The following is a 20,675-nucleotide window of genomic DNA, read 5'->3' on the forward strand; positions in this document are numbered from 1 at the left end:
TGCCCCTCTGCAGGCCTCTGGGGCTGTTCTGCCAGTGGGTCGCAGGTCCGCCTACCTTGCAGGTGTGGGGGGCGGGGCGGCTCTACCCTTCCTCAGGCCACTGGGCCTGTTCTGTCTGTCGGTTGCAGGTCTGGCCTGTTCTGTTGGTGGTCACAGTTCCCTCTACCTTGCAGGCGCGGGGGGAGGGGGCGGCTCTGCCTCTCAGCAGGCTGCTGCTCCTCTTCTGCTGGTGGGTTGCAGGCCCACCTACCTTGCAGGAGTGATTGGAAGCTCTGCCCCTCCGCGGGCCACTGGGCCTTTTCTGTTGGTGGTCACAGTTCCGCCTACCTGGCAGGCGCGGGGGGGTGGGGGGCGGCTCTGCCCCTCAGCAGGCCGCTGGGCCTGTTCCGTGGGTGGTCACAGTTCTGTCTACCTTGCCGGCGCAGGGGGAGGGGGCGGCTCTGCCTCTCAGCAGTCCGCTGCTCCTCTTTTGCCGGTGGGTCGCAGGCCCGCCTACCTTGCAGGAGTGGTTGGAAGCTCTGCCCCTCCGCGGGCCACTCTGTGTTGTTGTCTTATTCATTTTTGCCTGCATGCTTTCTCCTTGCACCTACTTCACTCTGTTCAGCAGCATGAGTTGTCTCTCTGGCTCTGGGCCATGTGTGCATGGATAGGTGTGACAGGGGGATCGAAAAAGAGAATTGATGGGACTAATCACTTTATCATGGAAGTTACTAAATATCCGTTTGTATTTCACTAACTTTCCAAAATGATCAAGACTGATAAAATGCAGAAATGTAATTAAAAAAAAAAACAACAACTGGTAACCGAAGCCTGAAAGGACAAAGTGCAAGCAATGAGGAGCTCTCACTGGTATTCCAGAACATGGGCTTACTGGGGCAGCACTGTGTGCTAGTTGTGTTCACTGCTGTATCCCAAATGCCTTAATCAAGTCCTGACCTAGTAGGTGCTTTGTGATGTTTGTTGAATGAATGAATACTTACTTGCAGGAAACTTTAAAGCACAAAATTGAGGTTTTCTCTAATAGGATTATCAAAGTCAGAACAAACAAAAGAAGGCGAGGTGGAGACAGTGGCTGTGTCTTACCTTTAAACTGGGCCTCTTTTGTAAGGCTCTTTTTGGAGAGGGAATAAAAAAAATATTACTGATTTTTCAACTGAAGCTAAGAGCTGCATCTTCTTGTTTTTGATTCCAGGGATTATAATTCACTTGTACTTATGTAATTATATTCCAAGATGTAAAGGAAAAATAATTTTGCCACTAAAATTGTCCAGCCAACACTTCTTCCCAACTCATTAGGGTGGGTTGTAAAATCATCTCTGAAGAACAATGGTTGGTGCTAGTATTATAGAAGATGGGCAGTCAGAACAAAGGATTCCCATGAAAAGAATTTTCTCTCCTGGATAGAATTTTCAATTAAAACTATTTGAGAGATGGAGCAAAAGAGGATGAGGGAAGAGAGAGTCTACCTTGTGGTAATGTGGAATGTGGGAAGTGAAGTCAGTATTTGTGACTATGGACTTTTAATATATAGGCTCTTGTGTTAGAAATATTTTCCCACTTAGAGTTTCCGATGGGCTCATTCACCACTAAATTTAAAATTGTTTTCTAGGCTGTCGTCCACGAATCTGAAGGATTATTGGGATACATTTACTGTGATTTTTTCCAGCGAGCAGACAAACCACATCAGGTGATCTTTTCTTTACAGAGATTAGCAATTTACTTTTATTCATGTAAACTTTATGTATCATTTTTATAGTTTCATAATATTTAAAAGGCACTAATGATAGATACTAAATATATACATTTGAAAATAGGATAGTATTTGAAAACAATAAAGGTCATAGAAATAACTGCATAAATATGTGTCTGTCACTTTTATCTGGAACATGATGTTAATGATAGTAATAATGATAGCTGCCATTTTATGTGCCCCTTTTTGTGCCAACCAATGCATGGAGCCTTTTTATATACATCCTACATCTGTTAATGTTCTATCACATATCTATTAATGTTCAACCTTTTGAACTAGGCTCTAATATTATGAGGAAACTAAGTCCAGAAAGGTTATGTATTTACCTAGAGACTCACAGCTGAAAGTTCTAGGGTTTGAATCTAAACATTATGACTGGAGCCCCAGTTCTTAACTCATCTCCATGCTTGACAATGAACCTAATTCAAAATTTCAGAACATATGTCCATGTGGAAACCTTACCTACCAATTAGCTCCTTGTATGGAAGATGTTAGGTTCATTTCTTTTTCTTTAGATCCATACCAAATTTGCTGGCCAATCAGCTTTAGCAGTTTATGCAACTTGATGAGAGATGTCAAGAAATGAGATTATCAATTATAGAAATAATGGTACCTGACATTGAATAGTGATTCACAGTTACTAAGGGATTTCACAGATGTGAACTTAGGAAATCTGGATGACCACTTTGGGATGTGACAAGATACTCTTTACATTCCAGAGATAAGTGACACTTATAAAGGGAGATTACGTTCCAAGATGATTTGTCTAGTAGGTGTCAAAATGGGGACGAGAGTATAGGCTTTGAGTCCTGTGTACTTCCCCTTTGCCCAAATAGGTGATAGAAACTCCAGTTAGGTAATTAACAGCCCTGGCTCCTAGTAGTTAACCTGGATTCAGATCCAAGATACAGTGATTCTAACTGGGTGTTGTTGGACATATTATTTAACATTTACAAGACAAAATTTCAGTTTGCCCACTTGGAAAGTGACATAACTCCCTTATGGGGTAGTTGTGAGGAATAAGTGATAGAGTGGGTGAATCTCAGTGTGGTCCCTGCTCCAGAGGGAGTTCCTTCAGATTTATTGCTTCAGGATCATTTAGGCCCCTCACTTCTGAGTGATACAAATAGCAGACATGGTAAGTACCCCCTAGTTCATTGTTTGACACGTAGTAGAGACTCAACATAAATATTAGTGTCCCTTCCCCAGTAGCTGTTGTTTGTCCCTTCCTAGTTACTTGAGAACACCTTGAGGGTGTGGATCTAGGATCTCTGTTGACTTGTTTCCTACATCTGGCACAGCATCAGTTCAGTGTGTATTTTTGCACTGGGTGAATGAATCAGTCAATACAAGCTCAATATATTGCCGGTGCTTTAAAGAATTAAAATTTTAGCAGAGTAAAAAATGTCAAGAAAAGGTATCTTTTTAAATATACAGAATAAAAATAGAATAAGTTAAAGTTTGAACTTACATCTCAGTGTAGTTTTATATTAATGAATATAATAGTATGATGACTCTCTTGCTCTTTAGATTGCCTAATACTTTCACCTCATCGTATGTTTTCTGATTCTCAAAGGATTGCCATTTTACAATTCGAGGAGGCAGGTTAAAAGAAGATGGAGACTATCAACTCCCAGTTGTAGTTCTTATGCTGAATCTTCCCCATTCCTCAAGGAACTCACCTACCTTATTAACTCCTGGAATGATGGAAAATCTTTTCCATGAAATGGGACATGCCATGCATTCTATGCTGGGACGAACTCGGTACCAACATGTCACTGGTGAGCTATGAAGAGAACTTTCCTTTAATATAATTCTTTAAAAACTTGAATATTTTTCTTAGGAAAAAGGTTGTGCTGTTTGGAAAATGTGATCATTTAATAATGTTCTTTATCTTAGATTGCCCCATCTTGTTAAATTTTTCACTTTATAAAAAATTGTAATTATAAGTTATCTTAATTGTGCAAAATACTGTGCTTTTTTTTACATTTCCATACATGCATACATACATAAATGCATATTGTCATACAGCCTGACCATTTTATGCTTTTTTTCATCCTTGCTAACAGCTCTCACCAGAGCATAAGTCTCCATTGCCTGTTTTTTGAATATGTATCTTTTTCCATTTTCTAATGTTTTACATGGAATTTATGTTTGTGGCTTTGTGAGTACCTTGTGTATGTGTGTGATAGAGAGAGAGGGAAAGAGAAATGCTTATGTATCTCCTTAGCACCTAGCACAAAGTTAGTGAATGAATAAGTAAATGAATGTTGCCTCTTTTATCTGTTAAAAATCAATGTAAGGCACGTTTAAAAAGCATGATAAAGTGCATTTCATTTTTCTTATACTATTATCCTTTGTATAGAATGATAGTTCTGCTTTGTTAGTTTTTTATGTTGACATGTGACCATATTTAATGATATTCTAGACATTCCTCTTAGTTGTCTTATCTCTAATTCTTAAGCTCACTCCCGTAAATAGTCAGCATTTGACCACCTGGGAAATTGTTGGCACACATTACTTATTAACTAACTTTATACACACAGTATTGGGCAAGGAGAAGGTAGTTGGAAAGACTATATAGATAGACTGAACAGAATCATAAATTGTCACCAAAAAGTCCTTTCAGGATTTGTGGCTTTAAGTAATTTTGTGTTTAAAATATTGATTTTTCTTTACTAAGGAATGACTTTGTTACAAAAAGCAATAGATAGATTGAATAAAGTACTTTTAAAACAAATAAAGAATAAAAACATTAGGTAATGGAATTTAGTGAATTAAATACAAATGCTATATTAATTGTGAGAATGTTTTAATTTATATTTCAAGTATACCAGCATAGCAAAAGACAGGTTTGTTTGTAGAGGGTGTGAGCTGTTGCTTTATAAGGTGTTTCAGCAGCTGTGCAAATATTTGGTTATACTTTTGATATAAAGAAAAATATATAGGATTATAATAAACTTTTCTGCAAATATGTACAATAATTTTATAGAAGTATTGATTTAATGAATTAAAACTGATCATAGTTCATCAGAAATACAAATAAAAGTTTTAAAAGTAAGATAAATATGTTGATTTGACTTATACCAAATATTTTTCTTTCTTCCCGTCTTAGGGACCAGGTGCCCCACTGATTTTGCTGAGGTTCCATCTATTCTGATGGAGTACTTTTCAAATGATTATCGAGTGGTTAACCAGTTTGCCAGACATTATCAAACTGGGCAGGTAGGAACTACTAATTCAGCTCAAACATCCTTAATTCAAAAAGTCTAAATCCAAAATGCTCCAATATCCAAAACTTTTTTAGAGTTGACATGATGCCACAAATGGAAAATTTAACCCTTGAGCTCATGTGACCAGTCATAGTCAAAATGCAGGTGCACTAAAATGTATGTAGAATTACCTTCAATCTATGTATAAGTTAAGATGTTTGTGAAACAGATGAATTTTATGTTTAGATTTTGGCCTCATCCCCAAAATATCTCATATGGCATATGCAAATATCCCCAAATCTTAAAAAAAAACCCAAACTTGAAATACTCCTGGTCCCAGGTGTTTTAGATAAGGGGTAATACTCAGATGATATTGGTCATTTTGTCTTTAGGGTTTAGATGATTGACTTTTATGATAGTGATGATTGGCTGGATAATTTTGAATACTTGGTACTTTTTCAGAACTCTGTCACCCTCTCCTAGTACCAGATTCCTTTTATTTTTTTTAGGTTTTCTTATTGATTCCCTTTTCCTCCCCTTGGACTAGAGACTCATAGTGCTAGCATATGGTCATATGTAAAAACATAACTACCCCTTATTATATGCCAAGTTATCTACTATTTAGTTCACCACCCCATGAGGAAAGTTCTGTGTCCTGTTTTCCAAATAAGTATGTAGGAGTCTTCTTGGTAGAGCACTTGAGCCTGTCTTACTTCAAAGAGCCTTTGTTTCTAAATATTTGTTTCCATGGCCTCAGTTTTATGCTGTGCATATTTCCCAATATCCTTGCATATTTTTTTAATCTATATAATGCTAAGTCTTAAAATCCCTTAATTTAAGGTTTAGATTTCAATGGAGCATTGTAATTTTAAAGGTTTTTAAATTAAAATGGGAAATACCTTGTGGTAAGTTAGCTGTAATATCAATGTTGCGCTGCTTGCATTAGAAAATATATTTCTTCTCTAACAACTTTGATTGCATAGTATTACATTAGCTGGGGTTTTCTCCCCTAATAATGTACCTCCCTGTTGCCAGAGTTAATTATATTCATCTTTGAGTCTCCAGGCCCTAGAGTTGCCTAGTCCAAAAAAGGGACCTAACCCACCTTTATTTGTGATTCTTGTTCTGATTATGTCTATAGATGCATTGTATGATTTGGTCATTTCTTTTTGTGGACTTGAGTCTATCTATCTATCATTTTCAACAATAGATAATGGATGGGTTTCTTGGTAATTAATCTGATCAAGTCTTTCTTGTCATTTACTTCAGTTATTAAGATGGTAAGATTGAAATATTTGGGACTGGGGCTGTAGCTCAGAGGTGGAGTGCCTGCCTAGTGCCTGTGAGGCACAGGGTTTGATACTCAGCACCACATATAAATAAATAAAATAAAGGTATTGTGTTCACCTAGAACTAAAAGAAAATTTAAAAATGAAATATTTGTAATTTAATTAGCTATTTGTTCATCATAATGCAAAGAGGTGCTCTGAGGATTATGTAGACATGGCCAAATAGTATAGAAATGAAAACCCCACCAAATAGCTAACCTATCCATGGGGTTTAGCTACATATTTGGGGGCTTAGGAATGATTAGGAATTTTGTAATTGTTCCCTGTCTGAGGCCTGTTGGAGCATAGCTAGGTACACAGTGTGAGGTCATAGGGAGATCCTAGCTCAGACTGTCTGGGAGCATTAGGGAGAAGCTGGAGAAGGTGTGCTAAAGGAACAAGGTCTTGGAAAAGGACGTAGAAGAGGCAGTGTGCCAGCCAGCAATCAGTAGCCCTGATCCATGTCTGTCTTTTTTTTATTTTTTGTAATTTTTAATTTTGATTCAGGGTCCTGCTTAGATGCTGAGGGTCTCACTGTATTGCTGAGGTGGCCTTGGACTTGCAATCTTCTGCCTCTTCCTCCCAAATCTCTGAGATTACAGGTGTGCACCCTGTGCCTGACTGCCCTAATCCATTTCATCAAAGATATTTATTGATGACATAGTAAGAACACGAGATTCTCAGTCAGGAAATTCAAGTGGAGTTTATGTTTATGTTTAATACCAGTCTCTGTTGTCCATATCTGAGAAACAGCCATGAATAAGTAAGTCAGCATTCCAGGACTCATGCCTTTAATTCTTAGGGAAACAGGCAAAGCCAAATGCAGTGCATTTGTACCGATGGGAAAAGCCCCTGAGAAGCCTAGAGAAGTCTTCAAGAGGGCTTATGGTGAGGCAGAGGGTGTGGTTAGAGGAAAAGGAGGAGAGAAGCAGCCAGAAAAGGCCCAGGGATGGAGAGTAGGGCCATATGATGAAGGTTCAGATCCTAAACAAAAGTTTGAACTGTATCCTGTTGTTTATGTGTGGTGGGGGTGGTGGAGTGTGAATCATTAAAGGGTTGTAAGTAGAGAAGTGAGATTATCAGACTTTTTTGGAAAATGACCCTGGTATCTAGAAGGTATACAGATTGAGGAGAGATGAGCTTGGAGTCTGAGAGAAGCATTCCTCATGTCAGTGAGCTACCAAGGTTTCCTGAAGAATAGGGCTGGGACTATGTATGGTCCAGGGCTTAGACTGCCACTTCCCTCATGGTTCATGAGCTTGTGCACAAGTTGCACAGGGCACAGCCCTGGTCTCCGAGCCTACATATCTGGGGCTCTCTGTAACCCCTGCTATTGCCTGCCCTGCTCATCCCTAGAAGTTGTATCAGTCTTGGCACCCTTTTCCCCACGTACCTTTTAATCCCAGCCCATCTCCCAACACTGCCCCTCATTACTGGAGTGAGTTTCAGCATTGTTTTTACAGAACTTTGCTGTCTCACTTCCTCACTCCTCTGCCCCACCACCCATTTTCTCCTCAGCCTTTGGCAAACATCTTCCCTGGATTTCGTCTTTGAACCTGTGGCCTGGCTTGCTCTTTAGTGGTGAATGCAATGGCAATCAGGCGGTGATGAGGGCCACATTGTGCACTGCAATGGGGATGGCAAGGAGGAACAGGATCCTCCAGCCCTGTGAGACTTAGGAAGGACTTGGGCTACTTAGATAGTAGAGCAAGGAAGAAGGAAAAGTCAGATTTCACATGAGAGAATTCTGGAAGAGGGTCAAGTTTGAGAGGGAATTTGTATATACTTTGGGTATATCAGAGAGCATCATTATTGTCCAGAATGCCATTGGTAATACAAGTCTAAAATATAGTAGTCACATGGACACTGCCAATATGTGGAATTACATGGCAAAGCAATGACAGCTGAAGTGCAGGGATATGGGAAATTGCCCATTCAGAGAAGCAGGAGGCATCTCAAATTAGCCAGCCTTGTTAGTAGGGGAGCTGTCTGGGGAGCATGTGAACACAGGTATGAGAAGCACACAAGTGTAAGGAAGACTGCAAATTGACTAGAAGCCTTTCAGATTTTGAAAAATAAAATTTTTGTTTTGAAAAAATGAGTTAAATCTTGGGCCAAAATTCATCATTGATTCTAGTGTCAATTTTCAAATATTACAATTTCTTGACTGAGCAAGCAGAGGAGTGGAGAAGGGTAAGAGTCACTGCTTGGAGAGAGATATAATGTCCAAAAAAAGGAGAGAGCTTCTCAGTGCCTATATTCTTACTGAATTCTTTAGTAAGAAAAACCATTTTTGAACTAGATGGTTGTAAGAAAATAAAAGGCCCTAAATACCCTCTAGTATAGATGAGATGGAAGAAGGAATTAAGCTGCTTTGAATTAATCCAGCTTTCAGACTCAGAAGTCATGTCCAGTGCCCTTAAGGGACTTGCAGACACAGTCTCTGAAGAATTTAAAATAAATTTGTGATTTCACGGAGAAGGGAAAGCATGCCTGAAGGCAACAGATGGACGGATAAATGCTTTAAGCTTCACAAAGGGCTTGCCTTTTCTTGTTACTAATTAAGACACCAAATGACTTGAGGTTTTTCATTTTAAGGGCAGTCCTAGCCTTAAGGATAAGAAGTTAATTCCCTAAAATCCAAGTCTTTGTAAATAAATACATTTAAGCTCATAAGGAAAAATAACAGGGTCACATCTTTATGCTAAATTTCCTATTCTGTTGCATTTCAGGAAAGGATTTTAATATCGTGAGATAAATTCCAGAAACCTCTAATAACCTATCAGTGATTTATTGACACCTACAAGTATTTTATCTGAACTAGAGCATAATGGAGCCAATGAATTCCTTTTGGTTGGAGAATTACAAGTATGCTTATCTGATGTGCAGGTGCCACACAGATAACAAATGCCAGGTGCTCATTTGAGATTCAAAACTGTCTCAACAAGCTGAAGCATCAAAGCGGAAGTAGCATGTATTATATATTGATCAGTAGCCCAGGTACAGAGAGGGGTACACACTCGATAACAGCCCAGGTTTTTAAACATAATAAACTTAATATGGGTCAGTAGTCTGATGGCATTTCCCCACAAACTTCATTCCTTCTATGGCTGCATTAGTGGACCTGTGGTGTTTAAGGACATACAAGGTTATAGTCTCTTTTCTTAGTGCTTATTGGTTCTGACCTTCATCCCTTTCCATTTGCTTGGAGTGAACGTAGAATTATATCTATTGGGGTCCCACACTTCTGAAAGCATGATCCTTGTCTTCCCTAAACCATTTGAAAATAAGCAATCTTTTCCCCCCTGAAACTACTATTCATTGTTGGTTACCTATTTATATTTAATATCATAGTTACTCCCACCCCCAGGCTGTTATAAAATCATAAGTGCTCTTTGCAATTATTGCATTCTTGTATGCAAGGAGAAGAGATAGTCTTAGACTCTACACCCAACATTGAAAACATTAAGCACCTGCATTCTGCAGTTTGAAGCCTGACCCTTACCCCATCCCCAAACACCCCAGTGGGGAAGCTAGGCTACCTCTGACACTCACAAAATTTGAGTACCCAGAATTTTCCTCTTCTTTTTTTCACTGTCCCCAGATATTGATTCTAAACACAGAATCTTTTTGTCCCTACCTTAGATTTGTGATCTTTTCATGTCAGGTTTTAGGTAAATTTCTGAAAATAAGTCAAAGTTTAATACTTCTGCCTTTTCTTCACATTTCTGAGGTTCTATTCCCATCCCATTTTTTTCAGACCGTATTTCTACCCAGGACTCTTTTAACTATGTAACTGAATTAGCTTAGCCAAAATCCTGAATAGAACAGATCCTTGATTGTCCGTCCTGCCCTTCCCTGGCAGCAACTGCTGCTCCATCTTCTTTTTTCCCTGATTCTCACAACTCCCTCCACACACCCTCACACTCTCCTCACCTCCCCTCCCATACCCGCTATTGCCCTCTGCATGTTGTGATGAGCTTTCTCCAGGGATCTGTCATATACCAAGGACTCATGTCTATGTACTGGTCTGTTTGTAGGATTTTTCTTTTATTTCATTGTGTAAGTATCTATTTTCATACTGGTGCCACACTGTTTTTATTACTACAGTTTTACAGCTTTATAATAAACCCTCAAATATGGTGGGATAAGTTTTCCTCAATTTGTTCTTCAAAAAATTTGTTATCTAGCCTAGGGTCTTTGTGTTCTTTCCTGTCCATTTTAGAATCAAGTTATCTATTTTCTTGAAAACTTTTTATAAGAATTTGCTCAGAATTGCACCATCATAGATCAATTTGGAGAGATCTAATATCTCTGAATATTGAATTTTCAAATATATGACTATGGCATATTTCTTCACTTGTTAGTTTTTTTTTTTTTTTTAATTCTTTTAAAGTTTAGTGTTTTCCTAAGGGCCTTTTTTGACTTTTATTAGACTTAGTCTTGAGAGCCCCACCTTTTGACCCCACTATGAATAGTATGTTTTTTAAAATTATATTTTGTATTTGTTGTTGGTGTTTTAAAATGCAGTTTATCTTTATTGTATATTGATCTTCAACAACCTTGCTAAAGTTATTACATTAATAACTTGTCTATAGAATTTTTAAAGTATTTCTGTTGTGAATAATGACAATTGTATTCTTTCTTTCCAGTCCGTTTATTTTTTGTTTCTTTTTGGCATACAGCTCTACTTTCTAGAACCTCCCATACAGTGATGAGTAAAAGTTGTAAATGGACATTACTTGCCTTATTGCTGAATTAGAATTATACATAATAGTAGGATTCATTATGCCATATTTGTACATGTACATAACATGGTTAGATCAGTTTCACTCTCCAGTACCTTCTATTCCCCTGCCCTGTCCTCCCCTATCCACTTGCTATACTCTACTTATCTTCCTTCTATTATTATTATTATTGTTATTATTTTAATTAGTGTATTATAATTTTAAATATTATGTATACACACATATAGAGAAACAGGATTCATTGTGGTATATTTGTACATGGACATAGCATAGCATAATTTAGTAGATTTCATTCCCCAATACTTCCCCATGCCCTCCCTCCCTCCAGTGCCCTTCCTCTATTGGTGTTGATCTTGATTTTACAAGGAAATGTTTCTAATGTTTTATTATAAAAAAAGATACTTGCTGTAGATTTGGTGGAGATGCCAGAAAAAGAAAATTCCTTCCAATTTTCAGTTTGCAAGTTTTAAAAAAAATATTTAAATCATTAATGGATATTATATTTTATCAGTCAGATTTTTCTTGTCTCTTTTGAGGTACTGGATTGTTCTTTTCCTTTAATTTTCTAATGTTGTGAATATAAATGTTAAAGATTAAATCATCTTTGAATTCTAGGATTAAGCAACCTTCTTCCTAAATTTTTTTATGACTCTTCATTATAGAGCTAATGTTGCATGTAGAACGTTTTTGCATTTGTGAGAGAAATCAGCTAATGATTTTTCTTTGTCCTATTGTTCTTCATTGGTATTAAGTACATACCATTTTATAAAATGAGCTGGTATGTGTTCCTTCTTTTTCTATTCTCTACAAGTATTTTTATAAAATGATAATCATCTGTTCCTTATCAAACTTTGACAAAATTCATCCATAAAACTATTCACGGTTTGTTATTTTCTGAGGGAGTAGTTTTTTAAATGACTGATTCTTTAGTAGTCATATGACTCTTTGGGCCTTCTTTTCTTCTTCTTAGTAAGCTTTGCTAAGTTATAATTTTCTAGAAATCTATTTATTTAAGTTCTTTAGTTTATTGTCATAAAGTTATTTATAGTATTCTTTTATCTTTCAAATTCTGTTAAATCTGTAATTATATGCTTTTTCATTCCTAGTATTGTTTTCTCATTTTTTTCCCCTATTAATGTTGGCCTGAGTTTGGCTATTTCATTAGTGTTTTCAAAAAACTAATACTAACTTTGTTCCTCTCTATTTTGTTTGTTTTAGTTCATTAATAGTTTTTGCTTTTGTTATTAATCTCTTCTTCCTCCTTTCTTATTTCTTCCCTGATTTCTTAAGGTAAATATTAGCTAATTGTTAGTCTTATAACACACACATTTTTGGGGGGTACTGAGTTTGGAACATAGGGTCACTCTACCACTGAAATACATACATCCCCAGCCTGTTTTTAATTTTTTTTTTTTTTTTTAATTTTGAGACAGGATTTTGCTATCTTGCCTAGGCTGGCCTCAGCCTCCTGAGTCACTGGTATTACAGACTTGTGCCACCACACCTGAGGTGCATTCAAATTTTAATGCTATAAACTTTTGATTTCATGATGTAGTGCTTTATTTAGCTGCATTCTATGATGTTATTACAAAGTATTTATAATGTTCTGATTTCCATTGCAGTTTTAACCAAGGACTTGTTTAGAAACATAATTTAAAAATTTTAAACCTTTGCAGGTGATGTATTTTTCTTTTAGTTATTGATATCTAATTAATTTATTTCATATTGATTCTTTGCTGTTTGTTGATGTCTATTTATGGCCTCATGTGCTGATAGTGTTTTGGAAGTAGTCTGTCAGTACTTGAGCAGCTTGTCTATTGTGTGGCTGGTGGATTCCCTTCAGGTCTGTTAAGTTAACCTTCTAATTCTATTGTTTAGATCTTTGAAATATAACTTTTTTGGCCTACCAAAATCTTCTACTAGGATGTAGAAGAAGTAAAGATCTTCTACTAGGATGATGAATATGTCATTTCCCATTTTGTTCTATTTTTTGCTGTCTGTATATTTTGAGAATATTTTATTAAATGCATATAAAATCATAGAGTTTTTTTATCTTCCTGATGAACTATTCTTTCCTTCCATCGCCTCGCATGTGCGAGACTCTGAGTTCGATCCTCAGCACCACATACAAAAATAAACAAGTGAAATGAAGGTGTTGTGTCCAACTACAAATAAAAAATAAATAAAAAATAAAATAAGTAATTATTTTAGAACTTTTTTTCCTGGTAATTTTGAAACTCATCACCAAATACATCCAATTGAGTTTGTGAGAGAACCTGATATTTTAGGTATAGTTTTGTCCATTAGCCATTATAACAAAATGTTTCCTGTTAGTTTTCTTTCTCATGAAATATTTATCAAACCACAAATAATGGAAATCAAAGCTCATTATTTTATATGTTTGTTCTGTCTAGGAGTCTATGGTGTGGGTATGTGGTTACCCATGCTGTGTAGACACTAAGACCTGGACAGGTCAACTAATTTGCCAGATCATACAGTGGTAACATGGGGTTAGTAGATTTATTAGTTTTACATGTACAGTTGATCAATCAATGTTAGATGTTACATGTTAAAGTTGATCAATCAATGTTAGAACCTTGTGGGCGTTTTCTTTTTCCAGTTTTTCCTAGTTAAAAATCCCTTTATAGGAAAAGGCCTATTCTTCTGACGGAATGTCTTGCAAAATACAGTACCCATAACTATTTTAAGTGTTCTTTTTAGAACAGTAAAATTCAAGTATTTTTATTTTAGAACTGCATCATTATAAGATTTAGTTTGTTGCCTTGGGTTTGAAAGTCAGCCCAAGGCGAAAATTGCTTAAGATCTATTTCCCAGGAGACATACAGACTTGTAATAAATCTTCTCCTGTCATTCTTTCAGGAGATATAAATAAGGATTGAAGGTCAAAATTACAGTGCAGCTAGAACTAGATTAGTTTTGGCAGCTTTAGGTTGTTTGGGAATTTTTCTTATTTTTCAGCTTTAATGCTTCTCAGTTATGTCTAGACAAAAACATTGATGTGGGAGGTAGAGATGGGTCTGATTCTGGCCTAACCACCTTGCACAGGTGACCTTAGACCAGTCACTGCACTTGTCACTTGTCTGCTCATTTACTTATTACTTAAAAAATTAAGCGTTTAGAAACTAAAAATTAACAATTCATCCAAACCTGCTTCAAAAGTTTTGTTAGTCAAGTTTATAGTATTCGTGAACTTTTTTCTAATGGAAATTAGACCTCTATCACATATCAAAATGTTTATCTATTTATTGAGCCCAGGACCGCATGTAAACTAAACACTCTACCATAGAGCCACCCCCTCTCCAAAGTGTTTAATGTCCAACCTCATGGACCCCAAAGCCTTCTACCCTCTCTTTCTTTAAGCCCTCAATAGGCCCATGATAATACATAAGCATTTTTAAATATTTTTGTTTTAAATCTCAAATCATCTTAGTTTGTTAGAAAAAAACCACTAACAATCGAGTAAACAATAAAAGATATTATTACCTGTGAACTTAGGCCTAACATTATCTCTGTGGACTGAGGCAGCATTTTGAATATATTGATTATGTATCATCTGTATTACTAATTATAGCAAAACAGTGAGTTGAAACATGCTGCTATCCAGTTATTTCTCCATTATAGATATGAATGGAGATTTAGTGCTTGCTGTCACATATAGCTTGGGGTAGAGTGGGATCAAGCTGGGAAATGGGAGCTGCTGACTCATAGCCTGGGCAGCTTTAGTGCTTGGCTCTCCATGTATTCTCTTCTGCACCCACTCCCACCATTGTTGTGCCATCTGCCAAAAGGCCTCCACCAATCAGATGGAGCTGCCTAATCTTGGACTTTCAGACTCTTTTGGCTCTGTGATCTAAATAAACCAGTTTTCTTTATAGAACACCCAGCTTCAGTTTTTTGTTACAACAACAGCAAAAACTTAGCAGGACTCTTCTAAAACTGAGTCAGGACCTAATCTGAGAAGAGAGTTGGGAGGAACTTCAGTAGAGTTTGGTTAAAGAGATATTGTTTGTTATTCTTCTCAAGGTACCTAGGATAGTAGCTTATACTGAGAATTTTATTAAACAAATGGATGAATAGTTGGTACTTTAGCATATTTACATTTTTGCATTTCATTTTACCATTTTATTTCCTTTGAAAGTATATTACATACATTTCTAACCCTCATTGCTGTTTGTTGACTCTCTGCATTATTTAAATTAAGGTGCAAAATCCTCACAAATTAACTTAAAATGATTAGAGTTGGCATATTTAAACATCATTGTAATTAGTACAGTTTGATGCTTTCTGTCAAAAAGTTAAGCCCTAGAGGAAATAGAGGCTTAAATCCTTTTCTTTTGTTCCTTGAGCCTATAGGAACTAGCATAATAAAAATGGCTTTTTTTTCCCCCAATAGTATTTTGAAAAATAACAAGGTCTGCTAGAATATAAGTTCCTTGAGAACTGGGATTTTTATCTGTTTTGTTCACTCATTTACCAACTGTATCAGTCACATAATGGGCTGTCAGTCAGCAAATATTTGTTGAGTGAACTTTCTTTTGGCTAAAATCCATTGACTCCCTTCCTTGAGAGTACTAAAGCATGCTGTCTTATCATAAATGCTGCATTGGAAGTTCTTCATAATAGTTTTTAATGTCTAATTCTTGACTTAAAGGGGTGGCTCACTCTTTATACAGGGTTTTTGCCTTTGCTTTTTTAAAAGCCCAAATGGTATTACTTAGGAAGATCTACACTGATGAGGATTTTCCCACCCACCCAGGATGTAGAAAGTTCAAAGGGCACAGCTGTCAACCTAAGTACAGAAAAAGACAGATCAAATCCTAACTCTTCTTGAACCCATGGAGAGCTGAGGTCACCAGGTCTTATAGTTGTCTGAATCTAAGGAGACACAGATTGGCTTGCCTGCTGTAGAACACTGGGTGACAGATCTAACGGTCATACAAGGGATAAGAAAAATTGGGTAACACAGATTGTTAGAAGCCAATTGTAGACTGGCTATCAGTCTGGTATTTTCAAGGGCTCTGATACAGGGGAAGTTTGCCCTCACTCATACTCCATTTTCTATATACCTCTACCAGGTGCTTGTGAAAACTACTGGGAGTAGGGTGAGAGGCCAGGTGGAGTGTGCAGGCCTAGAGGAGGTACTTCAAGAGCAGCACAGAACCCTGACACTCTGCTCAAAGATGACTCTTTGAACAGAATCAGTCTTAGAGAATTTAAAAGAGCAGATAATTAAAATAGTTTTTGGACAGGTATTGAAAGAATTCTTTTAAGGGATATTATCCCCTATACTTAAAAAAAAGTAATGTGGCTAAGATGAGGAACATATGTAAACAGATGGGGAGAAGAGAAGGAATATGAGAGAGTTAGTCAAATGAAAATGCAAGAAATAAAGCCCCAGTTCACATATGATCACTTCCTTTGAGGAATCTGTAGCATTTTTGATAAATTAGTAGGGTTCTTTTGAATCTTTAACAAGTGTGGCAGTATCTAGATCTATACACTTGACACAGCTGATGAAAAAAGCATTGGATTTAAAGACAGGTCAATAGAAATCACTCCAGTTGAAATACATAGGGAGAAAAGGAGTTGGTGAATAAAAGATAAAGAGGAAGCAGAGCATCCAAGAACCTTGGGACAGTCTCAAACAGTGTAATATATAAGCAATTTGAGTTCCAGAAAGGAGAAGAGAGAACAAGTTAGAAGAAGTATTTGAAGGAATAGTAGCTGATAATTTTCCAAAAATAATAAAAATCAAACCAGAAATCCAAGAAGCTTCAAGAAACCAAGCAGGATAAATGACAAAAATAATATACCTAGATACAATACACTGTGATGAAATTGCTGGAAACCAAATAAAAAGAGAAAACCTTGAATGCAATCTGAGGAGGGAAAAAGACATTACAAACAAATCTAAGAAATATAGTCAACATTTCTTCAAGTTATGCAGCTCCAAACTCTAGAACCATTGCATGGAATATATTTGATTAAAATATCATCAGAAGCATAACATTTTCTGAGTAGTACCAGTCTTTTAGAAAATGTGAACTGTAGCCTGCAGATGAAAAACTGACTCATTGTTTGATAATCAGTTGTACTTACAGTGAAAAAATATTTTTAAAAAATGAGTTAATGACCAGATTTTTGTGGCAGATATTAAAATATAGACTGTATATTAATTAAATTAGATTTTTTCCCCCAAAACCTTAATCACCAGTTTGGAGAAAGTGTCCTCCTCTAAAACTGTTTAGTTTGGTTAAAAATATGTGGCTATTTTAGCCAGGTACTGAGGTGCATGCTTGTATTTCCAGCCACTCAGGGGGCTAAGGTAGGATGATTGCAAATTCGAGGCCAGCCTCTGCAATTGAGCGAGACCCTGTCTCAAAATAAAACAAACTGGGATTAATGTGGCTATTTTATAAATAAAAAGAAATGTAACATATAAACAGGAAACTATAAAAGTACATTTCTTATTTAGAACCTGTTAGGTGCTAAAGAAAGAGAACTATTTAGCTATCATTCCTGTCTCCTAAGAACTTGTAAATCTAAAACAGACTACATTTACAGAATATGTAGACAAAATAGTAAAATGTAAATTAAGTTTGTCAGTCAATGATTATTGTATTATGTAAGATGGTAGAAATAGTAAGCACTAGCTACCTTTTTTTATTTAGCACCTACTCTATGTTAAACTTGACATACTGAGTTTTTAAAATATATTATCTTGTTTGATTCTCATCTAATCCCATGAAAAGATAATATTAACATTTTGCATACGAGGAAATGTAGCTTAGAGAGAAGTTCAGTAAATTACCCAACATGAAGCCACTAAGCTGATAAGTTGTACAGGATTCAAGCTTCGTTTGAACCTACACTCTTTCCTTTATGTTGAAGTGAAGCACAGTAGTAGGTTTCACATCCAGAGAGGTGCTGGCTTTGAAGCAGACTACAGTATCAGTTCTACATTGACAAGTCTAAGAAGGGGTCATGGAAATGTTTCTGGATAACTGGATAATGGAAAGTGACCATTTCTGTGGTCAGGAGTTTGGCTGTTTCCAAATGAGAAAATAGAATACTGGGAGACTTCTTACAAATGAGTAGCAATAGAAAATCCAGTCATTTCCAGCATTCTTAATAGACCCAAAGAACTCTCCAAACCTGACATTTTTTGTACATTCTTTAACATAATTAGTTAATATGAGCTTTATTCTTGATTTACAGCATTCCTAATATGCTAGTAGGATTTAAAAAAAAAAAAAATCTTTAACAAGTAGGGGAGTGTCCAGATCCTAAGAAGAACTAAGCAATTATATGTCATTATATTTGAATTTAGAGATGAGCGGGAAGCAGGTATTTTCTATCTTGGTAATTATCAAGATTGAAGTAGAATCTGGTAAAACATGCAACTAATTATGTGATGACATAATTTATTCCACAGACTTTGGCAAATTTTCATTTTAGTGAATGCTATATTATTCAATGTTCTAGTGTTTAAAATGAATTTTCATTTATATCTAGTTGCTTATTACCTGTAATTTGAGATGTGATCATTATCTGTTTCTTCAGTATATCATATGTGAGAATCATGAATTTAGGAGACAATAATATGAAACATCTGCACTATTCTGTGAATATAACCACTTTTGGAATTATAGCCTGAATTATTTCAATATTGGTTACCATGACTTATTGGTAAAGTGAAATTTGCAGAATAATATTTCACCAGGAAACTTTTCTAAATTGAAGCTTATTTTTTTAACTTGTCAATATTGTTTATTTAGTAATAATTTTTAGAATTTTGCATGTAACTTAAAAATTAGTTTGTTATTTAAGTTGATTTTGTTTTAAATTTGTTATTTTATTTTAAAAAGGAAATATTTTCTAAGAGAATAAGTATATAACTCTTGCATCATGAGCTGAAATACATTTATTCCAGCCAACTAACAACCAAACTAGATTTTAAAAAAAGAATTTTAAGAATTAGAGCCAACTTGAAGTAGTTTCCAATTTACACTTTACTTCATGTAAATGTATCATTTAAGATATAGTTTGATGAGTTAATGATTCTATCTGAATTCTAGGATTTTATTTCTATCCATTTAAAAATATTTTTTGATAAATGTTCTTTGTACTTATAACAATATATATAGTAGGTCTTAGATATATAACTTTTAGATTTGTTTGTTTTTTACATTTTACACTTTGAAATAATTATAGGTACAAGACAGACCCCCATATCCCTTTACTCAGTAACATTTTATTTAACCCCATGTGGGTTTTTTTGAAAACATAATTTTTGTTAAATTGTTTTTAGTTGTTCTTATGCTTGTGTGTGCTCTTCTTCCATATTTTGTTTTATTGCAAACCTGGCAGGGAAGGGATTAAACCTCACTGAGTCTGTACTGGAATGTTTGCCCTTTCTATAAAAGTTTGAACCTTGAGGATGTTGGCCTCCAAATAAATGAGCTACTTCAGAAAGGAACGGAAAGGGGAATGTTGCCTTTGGCTTGTAGAGCTAAGACTTGGCATTTCCGGTAATTGTCTACAGAGCAAAGAGCTGAGCCTTTCACGCAGGCTAAGTGCAGCTGTGGGCCAAGCAGCTGGCCTGCCTGTCCTCCCCTCCCGGGTCCACACTTTTGCCTCAACAGGATGCCTTTCAATTGCCCTTCTACTTCTCCCTTTCGTTATCCACCTCTGGTGCCCCTGTATCCTGATTAGGGCCTTCGGTGGGGGCAGCTTGCTTCTGCCAAAACACACCTCAGTGCAAAGAGGTGTCATTGCAGTGGATTGGTGTGTGTGACACCTGCACAATTTTGCCTCATCTCTTTAACCCTGAGACTCCCACTCCCTCCCAGCCACTTCCTCTGGGCTCAGGGAGAGTTCATGCCAAAGGGGACCTTCTGGGTCTCCTCCCACCTGCTCTTCTCACTGAGCTATTCTTTCCCCTGTCATCTGTACTGCTTTCCTTCCTGCCTTCTCAAGAGCTCACCTCATCCTCTTCTTTCTACAGCTTGATCTTTTGTCCCCTCTAAGGGCCATCAGCATTTTTTTTCTTAAGCCAGCTTAAGCATTTCCTAACCTTAAACAAAAATTTCTCCTTCTGCCCAACCTTCCCAACTGCTGCTGCTTTCCTCCCTCACTGTGCACTTCTCAGCCACTTTCAAAAACAGGCCAGGTGGTGTGTGCTCACCTTCTGTCTCTCCCCATTCCTCCTCTTCAGTTCATGGGAACTTAGCTACTGAGAGCATCAGTGCAGATGCTAAGCATTGTCTGCTAACTGTAGCCTTCTAAGGGATTTTCCTAATACATTCCTGCCTTCATCCTGTTCAGCATCTACTTTGTAGCCAGAGAAATTTTAGAACACAAAACTGACCCCACAAAGTCTTTACTTAAAATTCCCCAATGGTTTCCCATGGAGTGATGACTGAGGGTGGCGCCAGGGCTCTTGGTTGGCTTGCCTGGGGGTTGCTGAATGGATTGATCCATCTGGGCTCCCTCTTTCATTCCCTGGGCTCTTCTCCAGCTTCTTCCAGAAGCCCTGCTCTTTTCTGACTTTTGAATCTGTTGTTTCTTCTGCTTAAAATGCTTCTTTCTCTCTCCCACCGTCTCTTGTCCAGCT

The 20,675-nt window shown here is 36.7% G+C and overlaps 1 protein-coding gene across 1 annotated transcript in view; it reads left to right on the forward strand.

The window, feature by feature from the left end:
* LOC107153258 (mitochondrial intermediate peptidase) overlaps positions 1-20,675 on the forward strand; it is a 138,650-nt gene that overhangs the window by 48,835 nt on the left and 69,140 nt on the right. The window contains exons 12-14 of the mRNA XM_048801243.1: positions 1,610-1,687; positions 3,327-3,531; positions 4,866-4,975. Of these exons, the coding sequence (XP_048657200.1) occupies positions 1,610-1,687; positions 3,327-3,531; positions 4,866-4,975 (393 nt within the window). The remainder of the gene's footprint in view (positions 1-1,609; positions 1,688-3,326; positions 3,532-4,865; positions 4,976-20,675) is intronic.

Source organism: Marmota marmota, unplaced genomic scaffold (assembly GCF_001458135.2).
Source record: "Marmota marmota marmota unplaced genomic scaffold, marMar, whole genome shotgun sequence".
Lineage (NCBI taxonomy): Eukaryota > Metazoa > Chordata > Mammalia > Rodentia > Sciuridae > Marmota > Marmota marmota.